Here is a 25,707-nt window from a genome sequence, read left to right as displayed (position 1 = left end):
GCTGTACATACACATAGTCAAAGTCGGTCCCTGCCCAGCTCCTTTTAAATCAGTGTCTGATGCCTTGCCCTTGTAAAGGTTTCATAGTGTGTGCAGTGCATAAAAAAAATCCCATCTCCATACTTTCTATGCTTGCAGAGTGGACAGCTTTTTCAGAGTTGAGTTCAGGGAGTTTTTAATGAAAAAGGAGTTAAGATTTAAAAACAAAAAAGCTTTATTAAAAAACAAAGGCCTTTCTGAGTTGAGAGGAGCATAAAGAACCTCTCTGTCAAGCCAAGTGAATTTAAAATAATTTACAGCAAAATCTGAGCTAGTTTATCACCCTCTGTGTTGAATTTCAGAGTCTGAAGCAAATCCTTGTGGCTATCATAAACCCTTAAACAGATCTTTTATAAAAGTGAGCACGGACACATTTTTGTAGATTTTAGCAGCACATACACTGCTTTTCACACATTTGAACTGTAAGCAGTTCACCTCTTCTTGTGTTTTAATGTTGCAGGAGCGATGTTAAATATTGTTCAAGACTCAGCACTTTTAGAAGCCATTGGCTGTCAGATGGAAACGGTGAGTTTTTTGTGTTAAAGCTGAACTTTTTTAGAAAAACATATTACTGTATTATACCTACTTTTCCAAGATACCTAAGCTGATTCCATTAGGTTTTGCCTTTTTATTCTTCTAAGTACATCTTCTAAGAGTGTTTTCAGATATGCAGAACACTAATCTATACAGTCTTCTCCCTCATTCATGCTGATTTCAATCTACAGAATGGTGGAGAAAATAACCTTTTGAAAAACCACCGTCGCACTAACAGTGGCATTAGTACAGCAAGCGGAGGAAGCACGGAGCCCACAACTCCAGATAGTGAGAGACCAGCACAAGCACTTCTAAGAGATTATGGTAAGGAGTTACGCCTTTTTTTTTTTTTTTTTAATTGCCATTATATCCCAATTTTACAAAACTCCTTGCCAGGTTGTGTTTGACTTACTGAGATCTTTAGCTATATGAACCTTCATGGATATTTTCAACCAGAGGTGATGGGTATTGTGGGTAGCCCTTTGGATCTGGCGTTAACTGCTAAATTTTGCTCCTATTTGTATTTATCTATTAGCTTTCAGTCCTGTTATAAGGTATTTTGTTAGTATTCTTATAATAGTAAAGTGAGCTCGAAAGTTTATGAAAAATGGGAAAGAAGTTAGTAAACTGCTTATCTTTGTAATGTATGTTTTTGAGCCTCTTACGATTTGCAGCTGATACTGGGGCAGATCCTCAGGTAGTGTAAATTGTCATAGCTCCATTGATTTTGGTGCAGGTGTGACAATTTACACAAGTTGATGATCTGCCATTCTTAAATCATAGTTAAAAGGATTCTGGTTTGAAAATGAATTATGGTCCTCTAAAACAGGACATCAGCTACTCAGACCACTTGATATAATATGTTAAAATTTTGTTTTGCTTTAGTTTGATATAGTTTGGAGTTTGTTTGACCTTATAATAAAATCCACCCAGTACTAAATCTGTATGTAGTGATCCAGCTGAGTTTAGTGAAAGCCTGGATTCCCATTTGTATCTATTTGTCGGTCTTTGATTAAGTCACTAATGTTAACCAGATGTACCTGAGAACAGACCACCTTAGTACGATGTCTACTAAAGATGTAGATTCTGGGAGCCAGGTCCTACACCATTGAAGATGAGTTTTTCCATTGACTTCAGTGGCAGGGGAAATCAGTGTATGCTCTAAGTTTCACGTCAGCTGTTGAATTGTATCTGTGCAGGATTTCAGTTTGTCTGGAAATGGCTTACTTGATATCTGAATGCTGCTTTTTCAGCACATGGGTTTGTTTTTAATATGCACGTTTTAATTGGTACGAGTTTGCACTGAGACAAGTGCTCTTGGCATGTCTTATGCAAAGTATCCGTTTGTAGGGTTCATAGTGACCTTTTCTTCTATGTATCAGTTACTGAATTCTGTGACTATGATACAGTCTGAAGACTGACTTTCATAATGTTTTGGCCAAAGACTTTTTAGCACTGTTAACATTCATTTTATTGGGTTCTTGTACCCTATACAGACAAAATATAGTGTTCAAAATAGAAACATAATTTGGGAAGTTCATAAAAGCAGTTTTTTATTTTCATCTGGAGCCTCTAAGGAAAGTTCAAAAGAATCAGGATGGTCTATTTTCAAATTTTAACTATAGCTGATACTTGAGTTCTGTTACTAGTGTTCCAAAGAATGTCTTACTAAGAACTCCTGTGTGTGTGTGTTTGTTTTAAATGTGTGACATATATTCTTAATGGAGATTCCTTTTTTCCATCATAATTCTCCTGTCCTTCTTAGTCACAGGCACCTGCTTCCTCTGGGCCCCGGGATGCTCAAACCCCGCTCTGCCCCAGACCCAACCTCTGCCCCCACCCCATCCCTCTCCCAAGCCCCCACCCCTGCCCCACCTCTTCCTGCCCCTGCTCCACCCCCACCCTGCCTCTTCCTGCCCAGTTCAGCCCCCTCCCCTGAGTGCACCCCATTCCCACTCCTCCCTCTCCCCCAAGTGCCTCCTGCACACCGTTGAACAGCTGATCACGATGGGCAGCAGGCACTGGGAGAGAGGGAGAGGAGTTGATTGGCAGGGTTGCCGAGGGACGGGAGGCGCGGGGGAGGAGGGAGCTGGCTGCTGGTGGGTGCTAAGCATCCACTAATTTTTTTCTGTGGGTGCTCCACAGATTTCTGAAATCAATTTTTCCCCTACTCCAGTCTTAACAAATTGAACCTAAATGACCCTCAAATATGAAATGATAAAGAAAGCAGATACTGAAAACATACCATTTAATTTCAAGCCTATGGTGCAGGAAAATCAAATGTCTGGAAGTAATTGAAGTGCCGTTGCATCTTTTTTTTTCCTCCCAGGATTAATTCTCTCAATGCCTGGAGCTAATCTTTATGAAATCCTATAGTAATTTTCAGCATATATATTTTAAGTAGAACTCTATATAATATTTGTACAGCATATTAATGTCTGAATTAGTTGAAGTTATGAGTACTCAAACTATGAATTCTTACAGAAACTTTTTGCTATAGTGTTTAAGTTTCTGTATAAAGTAAACCTGCTGTTAGCCATTCCACAGCTCCACAATTTAAATGTAGTAGCTAGTATTACGCAGCATGCAGTGGATACCTAAAATGTGTTTTCAGATGAATTATTCTAACTACATTCAAATGGCAAATCTGGTAAAATATGTGTATATATGCATAAAGAGAGTATGCTTTGAGAGTAGAAGCTAGTCTGATTTAGATATATAACATGCTGGAGTTATAAACCAATTAATTAATTAATCCATGTGAAATTTACTAAATTGCTAGCTTCTGAGGTGTATGTAATTTTGTTTTCTGTGCTTATTGTGGCTGCTTTGGCCTGTGCCTGACAGATTGCTTTGCTTATTGTTACTAATGCTTAGTTATTTTCCCTCCCTGTGGGATGTGGTATTGGGATTATATCCTAGCTCTTAATACAGATACAGCGGCTGGACTACTGATTCGCAGTATTCACCTGGTAACACAAAGACTCAACTCACAGTGGAGACAGGACATGAGTATCTCACTAGCTGCATTAGAGCTTCTTTCTGGATTGGCAAAGGTGAGAGCTGAAGTTTCACTTGTTTTGGTTTTAAATAATTCAGGGATTATATCAAGCCACAAGATGTCCTACAAAAAGAAACTATAGTTCTGTTGATTGAAATATGAAGCATGTCTTGCTGCTATTCTTGGAATGATTTTGCAGACTAGATAATTGTATAACACATTCAGGTTTTTAATGAGAAACCTTGGTTTAAAAGGCTACCACTGCCATTCCAGGGCAGTTCACTGCCTTGGAAAATCTACCAGGGCAATGAGCCCATTTAAAAATCCTTACTGTAAAGGCCACATACTGCTTTTCCCCTTCCATTCTGCCCTGGAAACAGTCACTCTTGTAAACTGAAAACATACAGATTATATTTTTAATAAGGAAATAGTATCTTTCTTTTTGAAATTTGTATTTCTGCTCCTCAATCTGAAGCTAATGGGCTTGCTGCTCCTCCCCTCTTCCCAGTTGAGTAGTTAGATCAATCCACTAGCCTAGATTTTGGCATTCCCTGCAGCAGTCCAGATGCTGAGCAGATTTCCTCCCACTGTATTCCCCTTTTATTACTCTTGTGACCCTATTGTAACTTACCATTTCCCCTACCCCCAAAAAACTTCCAGCTGTCTGTCAAGCCATCTTTTTTTTATACCTACCTTTGGGCAATTGTCACTTGCCCCTTTGAACCTAATTTAAAGCCCTCCTCACCAGGTTGTCTAATCAGTGTGCGAAGATGCTCTTCCCCTTCTTGGGCAGGTGGACCCCATCTTTCCCAGCCGTCCTCTGTCCTGGAGCAGCATCCCATGGTCATAAGAAAGGCCATACTGGGTCAGACCAAAGGTTCATCAAGCCCAGTATCGTGTCCTCTGACGGTGGCCAATGGCAGGTGCCCCAAAGGGAATGAACAGACAGGTTATCATCAAGTGATCCATGCCCTGTCACCCAGTCCCAGCTTCTGGCAAACAGAGGCTAAGGACGGGACACCATTCCTGCCCACCCTGGCTACTAGCCATTGATGGACTTATCTTCCATGAATCTATCTAGCTCCCTTTTGAACCCCGGTATAGTATTGGCCTTCACAACACCCTCTGGCAAGGAGTTCCAGAGGTTGACAGTGTGTTGCGTGAAAAAATACTTTCTTGTGTTTGTTTTAAACCTGCTACCTATTAATTTCATTTGGTGGCCCCTTGTTCTTGTATTATGAGAAGGAGTAACTAACACTTCCTTATTTACTTTCTCTATACCACTCATGATTTTATAGACCTCTATCATATCCCCACTTAGGCGCCTCTTTTCCAAGCTGAAAAGTCCCAGTCTTATTAATCTCTCCTCATACGGAAGCTGTTCTATACCCCTAATCATTTTTGTTGCTCTTATCTGAACCTTTCCCAATACTAATATATCTTTTTATTTATATCTTTTGGACGACCACATCTGCACGCAGTATTCAAAGTGTGGCAGTATCATGGATTTATATAGAGGCAATATGATATTTTCTGTCGTCTTATCTATCCCTTTCTTGATGATTCCCAACATTCTGTTCGCTTTTTTTGACTGCCGCTGCACATTGCGTGGATGATTTCAGAGAACTATCCACAATGACTCCAAGATCTCTTTCTTGAGTGGTAACAGCTAATTTAGACCCCATCACTGTATATGTATAGTTAGGATTATGTTTTCCAATGTGCATTACTTTGCATTTATCAACATTAAATTTCATCTGCCATTTTGTTGCCCAGTCACCCAGTTTTGTGAGATCCTTTTGTAGCTCTTCGCAGTCTGCCTGGGACTTAAGTGTCTTCAGTAGTTTTATATCATCTGCAAATTTTGCCACCTCACTGTTTACCCCTTTTTCCAGATCATTTATGAATATGTTAAATAGGACTGGTCCCAGTACAAACCCCTGGGGGACACTACTATTTACCTCTCTCCATTCTGAAAACTGACCATTTATTCCTACCCTTTGTTTCCTATCTTTTAACCACTTACCAATCCATGAGAGAACCTTCCCTCTTATCCTATGACTGCTTATTTTGCTTGAGAGACTTTGGTGAGGGACCTTGTAAAAGGTTTTCTGAAAATCTAAATATACTATATAGCCACATGCTTGTTGACCCCCTCAAAGAATTCTAGTAGATTGGTGAGGCATGATTTCCCTTTACAAAAACCATGTTGCCTATTTCCCAACAAATTATGTTCCTCTAATGGTCAAGGAAGCCAAAGCTCTCCTGTCAATGCCATCTGTGCAGGCATGTGTTCATCTCCAGAATGCATCTGTCCCTGCCTGGGCCCTTACCCTTAACTGTGAGGATGGATGAGAATACCACCTACACCCGTGACTCCTTCACCCTGGCTCCAAGGGCCCTGTAGTCACTACAGATCTGCTCATGGTTACATCTGGCATTATTATTAGTGCCCACTAATAAGAGAGCAGTAGAGAGACAGATGAGCCTTGGCAATCTTTCTGTAATGTCTTGGATACAGGCTCTAGGCAGGCAGCAACTTCCTGGGATGGCAGGTCAGGTTGGTAGATAGATGCCTCCATCCCCTTCCGAAGGGGGAGTGGGAGGAATCCCCATCACCACCACCATCACCACCACCCTATGCTGTCTCCTCTTAGGGGTGGTGGCCCTGAGCCTCCCAGCCTCTGGGGAGATGGCTTCTCTTCCTCAGCCATGAGGTCTGATCATCTCCTCCTGTTGCCAGTACAGCATACTGGTTCTTGACCTTGATGGACTGGGTGAGGGTGGAGCACTGTCTACTGCCTGAGGTCTCCTCCCCGCAGAGCAGCCATTTTCCTTCCTGTTCTGGTGCCACTGTCGCCTTCTGTAGTCAGCTAGTGACCTCCATCCAGACGTCCCCACGTACATAATATCAATGAAGCAATGACAATACGCTCTTTGGCTAGGATCTGCCCCAACTTGTGTCTTGGACATCACTAAGACTGTTTGGTACTCAGTAAATAAATAAAAATTCCAGCCCCTGTGAGAATCCAAATTCACCAAGGGAATAACCATCAGAGTTCCATTGGGAAGTCTGTTGTAATCGTTAAAAAGAACAGGAGTACTTGTGGCACCTTAGAGACTAACAAATTTATTTGAGCATAAGCTTTCGTGGGCTACAGCCCACTTCATCGGATGGGCTGTAGCCCACAAAAACTTATGCTCAAATAAATTTGTTAGTCTCTAAGGTGCCACAAGTACTCCTGTTCTTTTTGCAGATACAGACTAACACGGCTGCTACTCTGAAACCTGTTGTAATCATGGGATATGATGTGGCCTGAGACTAGCCTTCAGAACAGCTGGAGAATTGGGAGGCACCAGACTTTCAATGACACGCAGGTTGAAGGGGTGATGGTCTCTAACGGCAGCCCCACTGTGTGACATCCAGCTCTGGGATGTAGGAAAGGCTGCCTGTCTCTGGGCTCAGAGCTGTGTCCCCACCAACAGAGGCATAAAATCATAGAATATCAGGGTTGGAAGGGACCTCAGGAGATCATCTAGTCCAACCCCCTGCTCAAAGCAGGATCAATCCCCAACTAAATCATCCCAGCCAGGGCTTTGTCAAGCCTGATCTTAAAAACCTCAAAGGAAGGAGATTCCACCACCTTCCTAGGTAACCCATTCCAGTGTTTCACCACCTTCCTAGTGAAAAAGTTTTTACTAATATCCAACCTAGACCTCCCGCACTGCAACTTGAGACCATTACTCCTTGTTCTGTCATCTGGTACCACTGAGAACAGTCTAGATCAGGGGTCGGCATCCTTTCAGAAGTGGTGTGCCGAGTCTTCATTTATTCACTCTAATTTAAGGTTTCGCATGCCAGTAATACATTTTAATGTTTTTAGAAGGTCTCTTTCTATAAGTCTATAATATAGAACTACACTATTGTTGTATGTAAAGTAAATAAGGTTTTTAAAATGTTTAAGAAGCTTCATTTAAAATTAAATTAAAATGCAGAGCCTCATGGACCGGTGGCCCGGACCTGGCCAGTGTGAGTGCCACTGAAAATCAGCTAGTGTGCCGCCTTTGGCACACATGCCATAGGTTGCTTACCCCTGGTCTAGATCCATCCTCTTTGGAACCCCCTTTCAGGTAGTTGAAAGCAGCTATCAAATCCCCCCTCATTCTTCTCTTCTGCAGACTAAATAATCCCGGTTCCCTCAGCTTCTCCTCATAAATCATGTGCTCCAGCCCCCTAATCATTTTTGTTGCCCCTCGCTGGACTCTTCCCAATTTTTCCACATCTTTCTTGTAGTGTGGGCCCAAAACTGGACACAGTACTCCAGATGAGGCCTCACCAATGCTGAATAGAGGGGAATGATCACGTCCCTTGATCTGCTGGCAATGCCTCTACTTATACAGCCCAAAATGCCGTTAGCCTTCTTAGCAACAAGGGCACACAGTTGACTCATATCCAGCTTCTCATCCACTGTAACTCCTAGGTCCTTTTCTGCAGAACTGCTGCCTAGCCACTCGGTCCCCAGCCTGTAGCAGTGCATGGGATTCTTCTGTCCTAAGTGCAGGACTCTGCACTTGTCCTTGTTGAACCTCATCAGATTTCTTTTGGCCCAATCCTCTAATTTGTCTAGGTCCCTCTGTACCCTATCCCTACCCTTCAGCGGATCTACCACTCCTCCCAGTTTAGTGTCATCTGCAAACATGCTGAGGGTGCAATCCACGCCATCCTCCAGACCATTAATGAAGATATTGAACAAAACCAGCCCCAGGCCTGACCCTTGGGGCACTCCACTTGATACCAGCTGCCAACTAGACATGGAAGCATTGATTACTACCCGTTGAGCCCGATGATCTAGCCAGCTTTCTATCCATCTTATAGTCCATTCATCCAGCCCATATTACTTTAACTTGCTGGCAAGAAGACTGTGGGAGACCGTATCAAAAGCTTTGCTAAAGTCAAGGAATAACACGTCCACTGCTTTCCCCTCATCCACAGAGCCAGTTATCTCATCATAGAAGGCAATTAGGTTAGTCAGACATGACTTGCCCTTGGTGAATCCATGCTGACTGTTCCTGATCACTTTCCTCTCCTCTAAGTGCTTCAGAATTGATTCCTTGAGGACCTGCTCCATGATTTTTCCAGGGACTGAGGTGAGGCTGTCTGGCCTGTAGTTCCCCGGATCCTCCTCCTTCCCTTTTTTAAAGATGGGCACTACATTAGCCTTTTTCCAGTCATCTGGGACCTCCCCTGATTGCCATGAGTTTTCAAAGATAATGGTCAATGGCTCTGCAATCACATCCGCCAACTCCTTTAGCACCCTCGAATGCAGTGCATCCGGCCCCATGGACTTGTGCTCGTCCAGCTTTTCTAAAGAGACATGATGTAGATGTATACACTAGCAGGCAAAGTACTGTCTGAGACGGGGAATTCTAGCTCCCGGTTCTAGGCACCGGGGACTGCCTTGTTACATGAGACGTTTCTAAGGTGTGGCTAAATTACAGGGAGCAGGGAAATCCAAGTGGGCTGATTGCATCAGTGTTAGCTGTATGGCTAGAGCAATCCAGTTTGGGAGGAGGGAAGAAAGGAGGACAGTTCTTCATCTTTAACTCTGTATCAAGCCAACCTTTGCCCCCCAGTTTGTGGTACTGTTCGCTAGCTTCCAAGATCTTGGGCTCTGGCTCCATGGTTGTCCTACCAGGCCATAAGTTCCTTCCCATTTATATCTTGGGGAGTTTCCCACTAATTAGTCAGAGAGGGGCCTGGCAGAAGAAGCAAACTAATTACTGCTGAAAGGATCTGCTCCACAGACTGCTTTCCTTTCACTTCCTCTTTTCCTGGGAGAAAGCTGCAATGTTAACTGAAGGCTGAGAGCAGAGAGTTCCATTGTTGGAGTGAAGAAGTCACACAAAAGAGAGTTGTCAGAGGTTAGTGATGCCAAAACCCAGACAAGTGGATAGGTCCAATTACCTTTATGAGAGAGGTGACAACCCGTAAGTTCCAAAATAAGGAAGCTAAGCAGAAATCCATCTTGCAGTAAGTCCACTAGTAAACCAACTGGTGTCCTCAGTTCTTTAGATGCAAACCAGTGCATACTGCGGTAGGATTCGTGCACAATCTCTTCACTGTAACTTTGGTGTTCCATTGCATATCAGCATTACATTAAACCTGTCTTACTCACAGTGCTTTCCTGTATATCAGAGAGCAGCGCTCAACTGTTTGTTTGTATTTCTTAGCATGTAGAAGCACTAAAACAAGTTTTCTCTTCTCTGAAAGAGTTCCTGAAGAAATTCTCAGCTGACAGTGTCTCCACTGCTTGCTTTACTTAGGTGAAGGTGATTGTTGATTCAACTGATAGAAAGCGAGCTATCAGTTCAGTATGCAGTTACATTGTGTACCAGTGCAGCCGTCCAGCTCCACTCCACTCTAGAGATCTTCACTCCATGATCGTTGCAGCATTTCAGTGCCTCTGTGTCTGGCTCACTGAACATCCCGACATGATGGATGAGAAGGTGAGAGGATCTGTGCTGTTCCTGTTTAATGGAGGGAAGTTTGCAGCTAAATTAAATTCTTGCTGTTTTGTGCTAGAAGGCTTGCACATCTAAACCACCTGTTCTTGGGTACTTTTCATGTGTATATTTCCAGCATTAAAGAAATGCAGTTAACTTGAAATCCTGTAAACATAAACTAACTTCTGGCTGACTCTAAGTTGTGTTGCTAGAGGTGAGAGGGCATTGAGAGTGGGGTGAGGGGTTGGAGAACAGGGTGAAATGCATTGGTGGTGGGGAAGATATAGGGGATTGGGGTAAATGGAACCACCTGAGGGACTTATGAAAATGGGGTTAGGATGGGGGGATACGGATTTGGAATTGTAGGGGCTTAAAGGGGTGTCATGGAGCTGTGCTCCCTGGTCTCAGAATGGGTGGGGGCTGTGGGAGGTTGAAAGCAAATTCAGGGGGTAAGAGAGCATAGATATACAGGGTACCTGGGGTGGGCATGGAGAGGGGACTTGGAGGCAGAGATCTGTCTGAACAAGACTCCTCTGTCAGGCCTTATTGACAAACCAACTTAAACTTTTGGCACTCATTGAAAAGACAGGGAAATTCCCTGACAGAAAGTGAGTTTGAAAAGAGTTAAGTTGAAGGTGTGTTTAGGTGAAGTCCAACTAACCCACACAAACCACTCACTTTCTTTACAAAAATCTGTGCTTAAAAACAACCTTCGCAAGTGTCCAAAAATGAAAAAGTGAGGGCTCTAGCTAGTTCCCCGATGCTCCACAATCCTTCATTGCTCACTCTCATCTACCTAGCCTGGGAGATTGATAATTTGAGAACTAGTGAAATGATGATGTGATGAGAGTCATGAAATGAAAGTTGAATAACTGAGAGGAGAAAGGGATTTTTAGTCAGATTATGTAAAACTGTTTTATGTAGTGTAGTGGTAGCCATGTCGGTCCCAGGTTATTAGAGAGACAAGGTGGATGAGGTAATATCAGTAAAAGATATTCCCTCACCCATCTCATCTCACTCTGTTTTGTCTGTTAACTCCCATTTAACTTCTGTGCCTAACATTTTAGCTAAAGGAAACCTTCCTTAAAGATCCAGCATCCTTAAACCTTCAATTAAGGTGTGGGAGCTTACAGTAAACAAGCTCTGAGACCCACAACAAATTCTTCAGCAAAACTGAAAGGAGAGCAGAGCTGACGTTCCATAAAATTTCTGAGATAAAATAAGCAGGAGAAAAAAACCACCATTTCCTGCCATATTCATCATAAAGAAGCAAAAAAAGAACATATACCCAGTTTAAAAAAAATTCCTTTGGTCATCTTTAGCGATGTTCTGTAAACAGTGTTTTGTTTGGGAATCATGTTCTTAGGCGGTGGTTAGCAAGAGTAGGTTTAAATAGAAGTGTGTGTAGGGTATTCTTCGAGGGGCAGATTCTCAGATGGTGTTACTCTATTGACTTCAGTGGAGATGTACTGACCTACCTCAGCTGAGGAGCTCACCTGTTATGGTGACAGTGCTCCTTATATTTTGGTGTTTTAAATCAGTCTGTCTCTGCATCTGCATATTTCGAACATTCTGGGCCAATTTTTAATGTGCACCCACAAACAGTTATAGCCCACAGATAGCCCAGGTGTGTGCACAAATACACACACTGCCAATGCTCCACAGTCTCAAGGCAGCAACATGAAAATATGTATTTTGAAGTAGCACTTATACACCATTAGCAGTCATAGTCCTAAAAGGTTTTCATCTTTATCAAATGGCTTCCCCCCAGTGAATTGGGGGCTGAGCTGTTATGTCTTTGGCACCATGGTCTCAGTGGACTTTGTGTGTTCTTTCACACATTGAAGGTTTTTAACATTGATCACACATTGACTATATGCAGTTAACTCAAATCATCACTTTATATTCCATATAATCAAGTGTTGGCTCATTCTGGATTCATGAGGTGGTCTTTAATTCCTTTAAAAATATTTTAGAGGCCACTATCATGGGATGGCAGCAGTGCAGAACTTTGTCACCTAACCATCTTAGGTCTGCTAGAGGCCTGACACCTTATTCCTTGGCAGTATCTTGTGAAGACCAGTGTATCATCAGGAATTTCCTGGATTATAAGGGGGGGAAATTGCTATAGCTCCCCAGATAGAAGGGAGTTCAATGTGTGTTAGTAAACCATGTGTAAATTCCATGGCTTTCCTCTATAAGATACAGTAGAACCTCAGAGTTAGGAACACCAGAGTTACGAACTGACCAGTCAGCCACACACTTCATTTGGAACCAGAAGTACATAATCAGGCAGCAGCAGAGACACCCCCAAAAGGCAAGTACAGTACTGTGTTAAACATAAACTACTAAAAAAATAAAGGGAAGGCAGCATTTTTCTTCTGCGTAGTAAAGTTTCAAAGCTGTATTAAGTCAACGTTCAGTTATAAACTTGTGAAAAAACAACGATAATGTTTTGTTCAGAGTTACAAACATTTCAGAGTTACAAACAACCTCCATTCCCAAGGTGTTCATAACTCTGAGGTTCTACTGTGAATGATATTTCTCCCCTGGAATATTCAAGTTTGACCCTTCTACAACAACACTGGGAGCTACATCCTACCTTGCAACAGCTCACATAGAAAACTTTTCACTCTTTTTGGGTTTTTACATGACATGTCTGCAGTTCAAGAAAGTTCAGCAGAATGGCCTCGTCACCAGCAACCCTTCTCTGTCACAGCTATGGATGCACTAATTGACTCCCTGTGTGACTCAATAGATTTGATGCTGCTTAGCTATTTAGTTGTAGCTTTTTCATTGAGGCTGAATGAGCAAACTTAAGGGTTTCATTTTACATTATGAAGGTTCTTTGCAATTACAAGGGCTAGAAACTAAAGAAGAAAAGCGGACTGTGAAGAAATAGTAGAAATATGGAAAAGAGCTGCAAGACTCTGGTATTCTGCTTAAAACATCAGAAGCATGACACAATCTCTCTGAAATGCATTAAATGCATGTCTGCTTAAATATTTTTATAAAAGACTTTTTCTGGATCACTCTCCTAATAACATCCTCTCTGTTGTGTTCCACATATATAACTGTGAAGAGATGGTGTATAACAGGGGTCGGCAACGTTCGGCACGCGGCTCGCCAGGGTAAGCACCCTGGCGGGCCGGGCCAGTTTTATTTACCTGCTGACGCGGCAGGTTCGGCCGATCGCGGCCCCCACTGGCCGCGGTTCGCCGTCCCGGGCCAATGGGGGCGGCGAGAAGCCGCGGCCAGCACATCGCTCGCCCATTGGCCCGGGACGGCGAGCGATGTGCTGGCCGCGCAAAAAAAACTTTTTTTTTTGGAGGGTTGGCCAAAAAAAAAAAAAAAGTTTAAATAGTGCGTCTGCCCTGGAGTGAGTGTGAGATGGGAGAAGCGAATCTGCTGTTCTCACTACAGTACTGCTGTTCCCACTACAGTACTCAGTCCTCCTGTGCCTCTCATACTGTGTGCATCTCACTGCGCTGAGTGAGATTCTACTGTGCCTGTACTGTTTAAAGATACAGTACGTATTTTTCGTACTGTATAACATGGCCCCTAAACGCAAGGCACCTACTTCATCTGGTGCTCAACCAAAGAAACAGCGATCTGTTCCAATGCTGGAGGAAAAACTGGCTGTGTTGGACTTATTGAGAGACTGTATGTCCATCGCAAACGTGGCGCGTAAATACGGCCGCAACGAATCTAGGATCCGTGCCATCAAGATTCGAGAGAGAGAAATTCATCAAGCCGTGGCATCAAGTGCTCCAGTAACTGCTAAGGTGACGAGCCAAGTGCGTGATAAGACTTTAGTGAAGACTGAAAAGGCATTAAACTTATGGCTGGAAGACATGAACCGTAAACGTGTGCCTATCAATGGCAACATGTTGCGAGAAAAGGCTCTTAGCATCTATGCGCTGTTCAAACCTCCCGCCGAAGAGAGACAGCCTTCTGATAAGAAGGAATTCAAAGCCAGCCAAGGTTGGCTTAACAGTTTTAGGAACCGCTTCAACCTCAAAAACGTGCAGACTGGCAGATGCAGCTTCACCAGTAATGAGGAGGCAGCAAAAGCCTACCCCGAACAATTAAAGAAAATCATAGAGGAAAGGGGCTATCTTCCAGAACAAGTTTTTAATGTTGACGAGATTGGGCTCTTCTGGGGAAAAAAAATGCCCACCCGCACTTACATTTCGAAATCAGATAGACAAGCCCCTGGCTTCAAAGCAGCTAAAGTCTGTGTGACTGTGTTGCTTTGTGGCAATGCGGTTGGGCATTTAATTAATAAAGCCGGGCTTGCTCTACAGGTCTGCAAATCCCCGTGCCCTAAAAGGCAAGAACAAAAATCTCCTGCCTATGTTCTGGCAATCAAATAAAAAGGCTTGGGTGACGGCAGCATTATTTCTGGATTGGTTCCACAAGTGTTTCATTCTGGAGTTCAAGCAGTACCTTGAAGAGAAAGGACTTGACTTTAAAGTGTTGCTGATCGTAGACAATGCTCCTGGCCACCCTGCGGCACTCCGGTTTGCGCATAACGACGTTGAAGTTGTCTTTCTCCCCCCCAATACCTCCTCCAACCTCTCGACCAAGGCGTCATTAGCTGTTTCAAGGCCACGTACACGAGGCTTACATTCTCACGGATCCTTACCGCTATGGATGCTGATCCCAATGTTAATGTGATGGAGTGTTGGAAGTCCTTCAACATTGCTGATTGCATCACTTATATTAAACAGGCAATGGATGCACTCAAGCCTGAAACAGTCAATGCATGTTGGCGAAACCTATCGGAAGACTGTGTGAATGATTTTAAGGGTTTCCCGACCATTGACAAAGAAGTGCAACTCATTGTTCAGGTGGCCAGGCAAGTGGGTGGTGATGGCTTTGTCGACATCCTCGAGGAAGAAATTGAGGAATTAATTGAGGGCCATAGAGAAACATTGACTAACGAAGAGTTAGAGGAACTGATAAAATCGTCTACAGAAGACGAAGATGATGACAATCAGGAAGAGCCAGCAACTTGGAATCTTCATAAATTTTCTGAAGTGTTCCAAGCAGTGAAACACTTGAATGATTTAATTTCTGAATATCATCCTTCTATGGAATTAAGCCTCAAAATCACACGTAGTATTACGAATGATTTGAGACCGTACCAAGAAATGTTTGAGGAGCTCAAGAGACAACCGCGACAGTTGCCAATCACCATGTTTTTAAAGAAAAAACAACCAGCAGCAGCAGAGCCTACACAATCAACTTCTCGAGCTGAACCAGAACCAAACACTTCGTCTACGACTCGCTCTCCATCACCCAAGCCTAGCCCATCGTCTCCTGGATCCACATCAAGCCCTGACGATTCAATAATAGTGTTGTCAGGGGAAGAGGAAGACTAATCATTGGAGTGTGTACAGTACAAGACTAGCAAGAATATCCAGGATGACTGTTCAGGTTTACAGTACTGCACTGTTTTCACTTTTTATTCTTTCATTCTTCTGTCTCTGTTATGTTATTAAAAATATTTTAAAATTATATTTTGCATATGTAGTCTTTATTATATACTGTACTGTACATTGCTGTATACAAGACATAGTACTGTACAGGGTTGTATACACAAAATTGTACTTTATGGGTGATTTAAGGGATTTTCAAGGGTCATTTTGACTATACGCAGTTTTCGCTTTACGCGCTGATGAGCGTAAGATGAGACAGACCTGTACCCCATATGGCTTCCAGTGTGGCATGGTAAGTGACAACTTAAGAGTGTACAGTCAACGGGGGTTTTCTGTATTTAAGCAGGTTTTCTTGGGGTATTTGGGTGGCCCGTTATGATGTGCTCTACTTCTCTGAAGTATCCTTGTTGGGTGAAGGTGGTTTAGATGTGTTATGGTGTATATCCCAGACTTTCTCCTTGGAGCATATTCTGTGGTATCTGAGTGCCTTGCTGTAGATAACAGATTTCTTGGTGTGCTTCGGGTGGGTATAATGGTGATAATACATCATTGTCACATGAAATTCTTTAGGGAGGACCAGATCTGAGTGTTTTGCTTTAAACAATTTGTCCCTTTCCTACTTTAGGACTGTTTAAAAGAGGTGTTGGAGATTGTGGAATTGGGCATCTCAGGAAGTAAATCCAAAAACAGTGAACAAGAGGTCAAGTACAAAGGAGATAAAGAACCAAATCCTGCGTCAATGAGGGTGAAGGATGCAGCTGAAGCTACATTAACATGGTATGGCATTCATCAGAATATGTCAGCTGCCTGGCAGGATATTGCTGCTGGGGAAATTAACATTCAGAAGAACACTGTTTTAATGGGTGGGTATTATGGGTGTGTACAAGAGTTTGCCGGGGCTTGACCCTCTCCGGGCGGCGGGGAGCCACACCGGCTCACTACCCACTGGTGCTTGGGTACTTTGTCCGGCTGCAGGGCCTCCCTCGGCAGCCCTTGCAATCCTGGAAGACACAGTAAGCCCGACCCTGGCTCAGGGCGGGCACCAGTGCTATGTCAGGGTTCAGGCCCTCAGTCAGGGCTGAGCAACAATAGTACCAGTATTTAAGCCCAGGCCCTGGGTCAGGGTGGGACAACAAACGCTGAGTCAGGAGCTCAGGCCCTCAGTCAGGCTAGTAGGCCTAAGCCTCAAAAGGCCTGGGAGAGGGGGAGACTGCCACCCACGGGTTTGGTGGCAGGGGGGGATGCAGGCCCTCCCACTCCACTGCGTCCCAGCCTGGGGCCCTAGCAGCAGTAGAAGGCCCGCTGCTTAGTCAGTGGGGATCCTGGCCGCAGCACACTGACATAGGCTCTGGCAGTGCTGCAGCCAGACTGGGGTCGGCTGCCCCCGACTACTTCCACACTCCCCTTCGGGGCCTACCTGGGGGCTGGTGTCGGCCTCGGGGAGATCCTGGACCATGGGTTCGTCAGGCCAGGGATCGTTCGGCAGGCCCGGCGGCTCCTCCGGGTAGCGGGCGCAGGGCAGGTGCGGCGGCTCCTCCGGGTAGCGGGCGCAGGGCAGGCCCGGCGGCTCCTGGCGGCCAGCAAGCGCCCCGGGCCGCGGAGGTTTCCCAGCCCCGAGCTAGGCTGGAGACGTCTGGTCTCTCCGGTGGCTGGGGCCTGATTGAGTTCTGAGGGCGAGCCTTTGTACTTCCGGGTCGCCGCCTGACCCCCTGAGGGGCGGGCTCAGAACTCCCTAGCTCCGCCCACTCCGGCCTCCGGATGGGCTCTTCCCCCTCCGGGGCGGCGGGGAGCCACACTGACACTCTACAGGGTGGTAGACTGGGTAACTTGGGATGGATAGATAGTTTTCACTTGCTAACTTTTACAAGTGGCTTGCAAAAAGGGGTACCTGCCTTCTCCTTTGTTCCACTTACAGTAAATTGCCATACAGTTTAATGTGAACTATAAAATGATTCCATGTACCAAGATAAATGTAACTATTCACCAGAACTTGCAGATGAACTTGGTATTGCATAAAAGTACTTATGCATATACTGCTGTAGTTCAGGCACTTTCCCTTTATCGATGTAAATACAATTATTAATTGGGGGGGCGGGGTTAACTATTAAATATGCTCATATCTGGTGGTGATCTGACCAGAAGTAAGAGCTTTTTTTAAAGGGCCTTATTTCTGGGGGAGAGATCAAGTAGGTGATCAACAGCAATCTCCTACCTGATCTCTCCCCAGAAATTACGCCTTTTAAAAAAGCTCTGTCCAGATGTTGTATCATCACCAGACATGATCATACCCTCATTCACCGTTCTTAGCCAGGGAACTTCTTCTGAAATTAAACCCTGAGATGGTGCTGTTGCATTGGTGGAGACAGATAATATCTGGGAAAATAGTTTTTAAAAAAATGTGCATAATTTCAAATTATTATTGAATATTTTTATCGCAGTAGTGCCCATGGACCCCAATCTGGCCAGGGACTCCATTATGCTAGGTGCTGTACAACCACATACGAAGACCTGGTCCTTGTCCTGAAGAGTTTGCAATCTGAAACCTTCGAAGGCTGCACTCCTCAAATTAGGGGTCTAGGTTCATGAAGGCTCTGCTGTATAATTTCTGTTCAAAGTAACGCTAAAGCAGTGATAGCAAGCACACCTACTATGGCTGCTGCAGGTGCTTGGGATTCAAGAAGGGATTAGGAATTAAACACTTTGTGAATATTCTTATTGTCCATCAGATATATACGAAAAGTTAAAATAAAGAAAAAAGGGGTAGACATTCTCATGCTTCAAAGCATTCCCAAACTGCTGATTTCCTGTGGTTAAAGAAGTAACTTCCCACATGGGCAGGTTATTTGTCCCTCATGGGGTTTCTTGCACTGTCCTCTGAAGCCTTCAGTTATTGGTCCCTGTTTGAGACAGGACCTGGATTATGTGGATCATTGGTTTGATCAGTTGTCAATTTCCTATGTCAGGATGCAAAGGAACAACATGTCTAAAAGTTCCCATCTCAGATGGCATCAAGATGCATCTTTTTGGATGTGGTGTTGACCGAATTCTTTTCTGATTTACAGTATTATGCAGTTACTTGGAGCATTTCCTTCACCCAGTGGCCCTGCCTCTCCTTGCAGCCTGGTGAATGAAACCACCTTAATTAAATACTCCCGTCTACCTACCATTAACAAACACAGCTTCCGCTACTTTGTCCTTGATAATAGTGTCATCCTGGCAATGTTGGAGCAGCCTTTAGGGAATGAGCAAAGTAAGTTAAACATTTTGGGTCCTCTTGGTTCTGTAGTTCAAAATTCTTTGTAGCATATCTGCAAAATGTGTTTGTTTTAGTTAGGCAGTTCTTTTGCCTTTCACACACTGGAAACCTGTTCTACAGGGTGTTCCACTGAAGTGTGGAACACTGGCATGTAATTGCAGGGGTTCATGCAATAAGATCAACAAAGTGTCACTGTAGTTACAATGAATATAAACCCTGCCAAATTTTCCAAATAAATGTGCATTAACCTGTGAGATCACATGCTTTTAGCTGACTGCTCTGTAAATACAGCTGAAGGAATAAAACCAGTAACACTTCAGTACATTTTAAAAAGTCACACGTTCCACTCCATAAAAGGGTGAATGTTTAAAATGTATGTCAGACTACATGGATTGATGTTTAACCAGCAACTGCTGTGTGTGGTATTGATTTGCTCATTTTAAGGCTCTGTTGCTATTAAATATTTCAGTGGGGACTGACTCCCAGCAGCTGTATTGCGTCATTGCTTTTCATCTGTAGGGGCTTAACTGCATTGAGCTCCAATCTCTAGCAGACACTGGGTGAGCCATTCCACTGCACCAGTGGGATTAGCTGTAAAGGAGATGCGCAGCCGGGTATTATCTGTGCCATAACCCATGTCTCCTTACTAACTCTCCTAGCAGTTTCATGTGCACTTTGAGCAAGAAGGGAATTAGAGTAAGAGCTCTGCAATACCCTGTGCAAGCATGCCTTAGAGATGGACAAACACTAGCCCCAAATCACTCTCTGGGCCTTCCTATATAAAAAGGGGGCCGCTTAAAAGATTCCATCCTCTCTAGCAGATATCGTAGATAGACACGTCAGACAGATCTAACAATTTGCATGGGCACATGGTCCTTGTCCATAGCCAGAAGGCCATTGACCAGTGACACTAGTTCATTCCCATATGTGGGACTAACCAGGATCAAGGAAATCTGAAGACTCGGAATCTCTGTAATCTTCCTCCAAAGTGGGAGCTGTGATACTAGCCTATAATTACAAGGTCATCAGTATCAAGGGATGACTTGAGTAGGGGCCTCACCCATGCCTCAGCGAGAGTGGCTGGCACCCTATCCTCAGATGGACACTGACCGTGTCCACCACAGTGGGCCTATCATCTTTGCCAGCCAAAAAGAAACATGGGTCCAGTTACCAGGTTGTGGCCCAAAGTGCCCATAGCACTCCTGGAACGTCACTGACCATCACTAGTTTTAAATTCTAGCAGATAATTTTTGTCCCGTTTGGACACTGATAAACACCCACACCCATATCTGTCCAATCCAACAAGTTTACGATAACACTCCTTGACTTTCTTGGAATAGTACACACACTCTCTCAAGTGAGCAGTTCTTCTCTCTCAGAATAACGTTATGTTTGTCCTAAGTTGTCAAATATCACTGGCATTAAAATCCTCCAAGGACTGGTCCAAATCCATGTTATGTTCTCAGATGCTGATGTATCAGGGCCTATACAGTAAAGTAAATGTACAACCATACTTATCCCTCCATGAATCCACTTGCTGCACATGTAAACAGGCAGATTTTTTTTGATCTACTGGCCTTACTTCTGCATGCAGAAATTACAGTCTGTTAGCTGAGTTGTAATGAAACTGACCACTTCTTGCAATCAAACCAAGGTGATCTGGCACAAGGGTAGAAGTCCATTTGGAATGTTCAGAGAGCCCAGCAGAACAGTATTTCCATGTTGCAACAAAGGTCATCCTTTATTTTTGCTACCCTTCAGGGATCTGTCTTATGAGTCAGATGGGAAGAGTTACCCTGAAAATCACACAAGTTTACATGGTGATATAGTATATTGACAATTATAGGTATGAATACATTTCCGTCTGTTTGTGCTGATCACTTAGGTGTTTGCCAATTGCATTAAATTATTACATAATATATTAAAATATGTTTTATCTGTGCACTCTGCAGATGACTCTTTCCCCTCTGTCACGGTTCTGATCCGTGGGGTGTCTGGAAGACTTGCGTGGGCCCAGCAACTTTGCCTTTTGCCAAGAGGAGCTAAAGCAAATCAAAAGGTCTCTATCAGAGCCCAATGGGAAATCTGTAACTACAGATGCTCAGCAGAAATTTCACTAAAATTGCAAGATAACCCACAGAATTGGTGACTGTATGTATGGCTGAGTCACAGTGCCCTTAACTGTGGGTAATAATACACATCTCTGGTGCTCTTTACAAATTTGTTATAATACTAGAGTGTGAGTGTTGAACAAAAATGCTGCTTACTTCCCAATTGTTTGTGTGTAAGGGAAACAGTCCCTGCATTGTTTGGAAAGTGTCATGTGTGGGGACTGTATCTGTCCTGCAGTGTTCAGGCATTAATAGTTTGAGTGGAGGTGATGCCATGGCTTCTGGGACTCTTGTGAACATTTTCCAGCATTATGGTTTTTACATCCATTTCTCTGGCTTTTCGGGATGACTGGAAATGGATTTATTACAGTGAAACAAGAACACTCAGACTGTGGTTGAAATTTGGGGCTGTCAGCCTCAGCTGTCCCTTCTATATTTAGGTCACTTTATACAAATCTAAAAATATAGGAAACCCAAGCAAACCTTAAATTGCTCTTAGCAGTCTGCCCATGGCTAAGCAAACTTTGGGGAAGCATATAATCCTTGTGATGCTTCTAAAGCTACCCTGGCACTTAAGCAGATGTGTCACTCAGTTGGGACACTTAATGGAATGGCAAGATAGTGAGGTTTGATAGAGACTATGGGAAGGTTCTCTCTTGGCATGTGAAATACTTGTTGGTGTCAGTGGGAGTGTAGCAAGGATACAGCGCTTCTTACTTTTTAGCATTTTATACCTCTAAATTTAAAAAAAAAAAAAAGGCAAGCTAGTAATGTGGCACTCACGGCAACCCCAAAGACCCTTATCCCCCGTGGCTTATGTGGTGTTGTGTTCCCACTCAGACTTTGGGGTTTGAATAACTCTGATGGTCATGAGGAACTGATCGTACCGCTGAGAGCAAAATACAGCGATTACAAGCAGTAGGCAAGCTTCTTGCATACCTCCGGCAGTGAGTTCATCCTGACCTGCAGTATCCCTCCTATGCAGCCCTAGGCTCATCAGCCTGACATGCAGCACCCTTCCCTCATCTAGTCACATATTCAGTAGGCCTAGGTGGAGACTACCAGAAATAATCTTTAGCTCTCTTTAAACATTATTAGAATTGGTTTAACCTAAAACTAAAGTAACCCCAGAAAGGCTTGCAACTTCCATGTAATCGAATGGGATTGGTGGCAGAGAGATTGTGTTGAAAACCAGGGTTCATAGGTACCATGAGTAGAACAACCATAATGAGTAGGACTGAATATCAAACTTTGCTTTAAAACTTATAATCAATTCTTAGAAGTGAATAATATTTAGTTTTCTGAATGCTTTCTCAATAAATAAAGCCTATTGTTACCTATGGTTATGAATCTGTGATATTGTGATACACATAAAGAAAATTATCTCTAGAATATAAATGTGTTGCACTACAGGACAAAGCATTTAAATTGGACATAAAATTGTTCCCTTCATCGTAACAGATGTTTTTACCAGAACCTCGACCAGCTCCTAAAAATGATGTTGGACTCAAATACAGTGTGAGACACCGGCCCTTTCCTGAGGAGGTGGACAAGATCCCCTTTGTGAAAGCTGACCTGAGCATTCCAGACTTGCATGAAATTGTTAATGAGGAAGTAAGAGGTTTTAGTCTTTGATTATTTCCTCTGTTCTTTGCCCGTCAGCTTCAGAGTCCATTTGGTAAATTACACCCTGTACGGGGCACTTAACTCTAAAGCTTTCCTGCTGTAAAGAGTATTGCAGTAGAACATTACCAACTTCCGTTAACGAGGTGACAAACTCACTGCAGGTTAGTGAAGTCTAGGAACTATCCAGGGATGATGGTAGGACCTGTGATATGACCCTACCTATTATTGGCCTATTGGGGAGCCCCACACAATATGTTTTGCCCCAATCCTAACACACTATGATGACCTGAAGCAGTGACTTGTTTCCTGCTGCTGCTCCAGGGAAAGAGGCTAGCACCTCTTCTGTCTTGTGAGAGCTCTTGTAAATGTGGCATTATTAGATAAGAGTGTAAAATGTGCTATTCTTCCAGCTCATTTGAAGGACAAATATTGGAGTTGACGCTGGATACATCGTTTGCCACAGTTGTCCTAAACAAATATGATATTGATTGTGGGGTTTCAAGTCACATCCACTGACCCTCCTCCACATCTGTGGGACCTCACTACTCAGTGCTCCCATAAACATGGGGGAGTGTTCCAGGAACTGTTGAAGCTTGTGGTTTGTTGCTCTGTGAACTAGCTAGGGAGGTGCTTTGAAATGCTGGGAAAGAGATGTTGCTGGAATCAGTATTCCATATCTGTGAAATAATGTGTTTCAGTTGGAAGAGCGGCATGAGAAGCTGAGGAATGGTATGGCCCAACAGATCACTTATGAGACTTCTATAGATCAGCAGAGTGAAGAGGAGTGGCGCAAGAAGAGTTTCCCTGACCCAATCACTGAGTGTAAGCCCCCACCTCCTGCCCAGGAATTCCAGACAGCACGCCTCTTCCTCTCGCACTTTGGATTCCTGTCACTAGAGGCACTGAAGGTGATTTGATATCTCCCTTCATATTGTACAAATGGCCTCAAACACCCCAATATCCTGTAGGACAAAACTGTGTCATTTAGCAGCTTCACTAATGGAGTTTTCTCTTGTGGAAATATACTGCTAGAGCTAGTCACTGTTACGATAACTGTGGTCTGCTCAGATATAGGGAAATGAACCCCAGAACTTCTCTGGAGTTCTGAAGCCAGGGGTCAGAGGTCAAATGCTTCAAGCTTTGACTGAAGAGCTCTAAGCTGGTTTTACAAAAGGTACCTAAATTGGGATAATTACATATTGTGTACTTGAAATTCTTCCTGCAATTTCAGTTGGATGCCATAGTTGCTTTCAGCCCTAAACATTTCTGTAGGACTGCAGTACTCTGTTAAACAGATCCAGTTATCCATACATATATAGCTTGTAAGTTGCTACATAAAGCACTTTTGGATCCATGTGATGGAAACACTAGCTAAATGTACAAGTTATTATTTTATGAGTTAGTACAGATAATCCAATTTTCAGAGGGAAACACTGCCTCCTGCTTTTGGGCTCTCTATATCTCACCGTGGAGTTTGTCTCTAGCTCTGTACAGACTGTCAACAAACAGAGAATTGAGCTGTTGCAGAAATAATAATCACAAGTAGTACTTAGTGATGGTCTGCAAAACAAAGTGCATGTGGAGTTCACACAGTGTTGGTGTGCTGCAGGTCCTCACTAGCCTGGGTGTGGGGGAAAGTATTAATATTAAAAAGTTCAAAATTATTTCTGTCGTTTCCACTCAGTGAAATCTCTTGGTACTTCTAGAATTTCTTCAGTGAACCAGGGACACTGTGATATCAAATAGTACAGGCTTCTTTGCAAAACCATACAAAACAAGGCTTTTGTGGTGTCACATTTATATCATGTTAGAAATTAAGTTATGGTTTTGTTCTTATTTAGAAAAAAATTGCATTTGTTTTGTTCAGTGTATTTTAAAATGGATCATAGTGAAACAATCAAAGAACATTACTGGTGAAAAGGTTTTTTTTAAATAATTTAAAAAATTGAACTTCTTTCTTTGCTGGGTAGGAAACTGCTAACAGCCGTCTACCTCCTCATCTGATTGCACTTGACTCTGCTCTCTCTGGGTTTTTTGATGACCTTGGTTACTTGGATCTACTGCCATGTCGTCCTTTTGATACAGTTTTCATTTTCTACATGAAGGCAGGCCAGAAAACAAGCCAGGAGGTATGTGAAAAATTGGAGCACTGATTGGTCTCGGTATGTTTTTGCTTCATTTACCTCTTAGTTATATAACAATGCGGTCTAATGGCTGGAGCAGAGAACTGGGACTCAGGATTCTTGGCTCTGCACTGAGTTGCTGTGTGATCTCTAACAAGTCACTGTGCTTTGTTTTTTTTTATCTGTAAAATGAGGATCATTTATTAGTTCTGTATGCCGAAAGGATTAATAATGCTTTGTTATCCAGTACTGTTCTAAATGTATAGAAACACCTGTCTGCAGAACCTGACATTAGAGGGGCACTTTCAAGGTTCACAGGCCCAATGTACGAGCAATACCATAACTTGTTCCAGTGGTGTGCAAAGTCCAGGTAGTTTGCTTTTGTAGGGTTTCATTTCAAACAGAAATGTCAATGAATTGGAAAACTAAATGTACAAGTAAAAAGGAATTACTGCTTTGTAAGGTATATGTTGCACTGACTGTACTTGTTTGCGTTCAAATGTTATCAGTAGTGAGAGTATCAGGCTAGAGGACTGCAGAGCCTAATAGCGACATCCTTGCATCTGAACTGTACCTTGGAAACCCACGATTATAAAAGAGAGTGTATAAATTCATCCTAATGAGACATTTTTATAGTGCCTTCCCCTCATTCCCTGTGTACTCCACACTGTATGTAGTGTAAACGTAGCTGTCTGCCACAGAACTAAGTTTACTCCAGGCACTCTCTCCACATCTTATAAGCTTGGAAATGTTTAGCTAACAAAATGCAGCACAACCTTGTTTATCTTAAAACGCACGAGTGGAACATATTGTTACTGTTACCTGAAACCAGGGTCATGCCACCTGACAACCTTTCAGATAAGTGAGGTTTGGGTGTAGAAAGCCTGTCCGGCTGGCTTTTCCCAGGCCAGGCATCTTAGTATGATTAAAATAGGGCTAAAGCATGCAAGTTAAAGTACCTTATTCCTGCTGAGCCAGTTGCTCTGATCCATGCATTTTTATGAGCTTAGGCAGATAAAGATTTCTTAGTAGAAACGATAATCCTGCAGAGCTGGACAGCCTTCAGGAG

The 25,707-nt window shown here is 43.3% G+C and overlaps 1 protein-coding gene across 1 annotated transcript in view; it reads left to right on the top strand.

The window, feature by feature from the left end:
- RALGAPB (Ral GTPase activating protein non-catalytic subunit beta) overlaps positions 1-25,707 on the top strand; it is a 128,253-nt gene that overhangs the window by 76,623 nt on the left and 25,923 nt on the right. Inside the window, exons 14-23 of the mRNA XM_065414235.1 lie at positions 500-564; positions 765-897; positions 3,496-3,629; positions 9,899-10,081; positions 16,148-16,299; positions 18,585-18,772; positions 20,731-20,837; positions 22,351-22,503; positions 23,214-23,423; positions 24,486-24,644. Of these exons, the coding sequence (XP_065270307.1) occupies positions 500-564; positions 765-897; positions 3,496-3,629; positions 9,899-10,081; positions 16,148-16,299; positions 18,585-18,772; positions 20,731-20,837; positions 22,351-22,503; positions 23,214-23,423; positions 24,486-24,644 (1,484 nt within the window). The remainder of the gene's footprint in view (positions 1-499; positions 565-764; positions 898-3,495; positions 3,630-9,898; positions 10,082-16,147; positions 16,300-18,584; positions 18,773-20,730; positions 20,838-22,350; positions 22,504-23,213; positions 23,424-24,485; positions 24,645-25,707) is intronic.

This window comes from Emys orbicularis, chromosome 12 (assembly GCF_028017835.1).
Source record: "Emys orbicularis isolate rEmyOrb1 chromosome 12, rEmyOrb1.hap1, whole genome shotgun sequence".
NCBI classification, from domain to species: Eukaryota; Metazoa; Chordata; order Testudines; family Emydidae; genus Emys; species Emys orbicularis.
The sequence above is the reverse complement of the archived record's forward strand: the minus strand, read 5'-3'. Positions and strand labels throughout refer to the sequence as shown.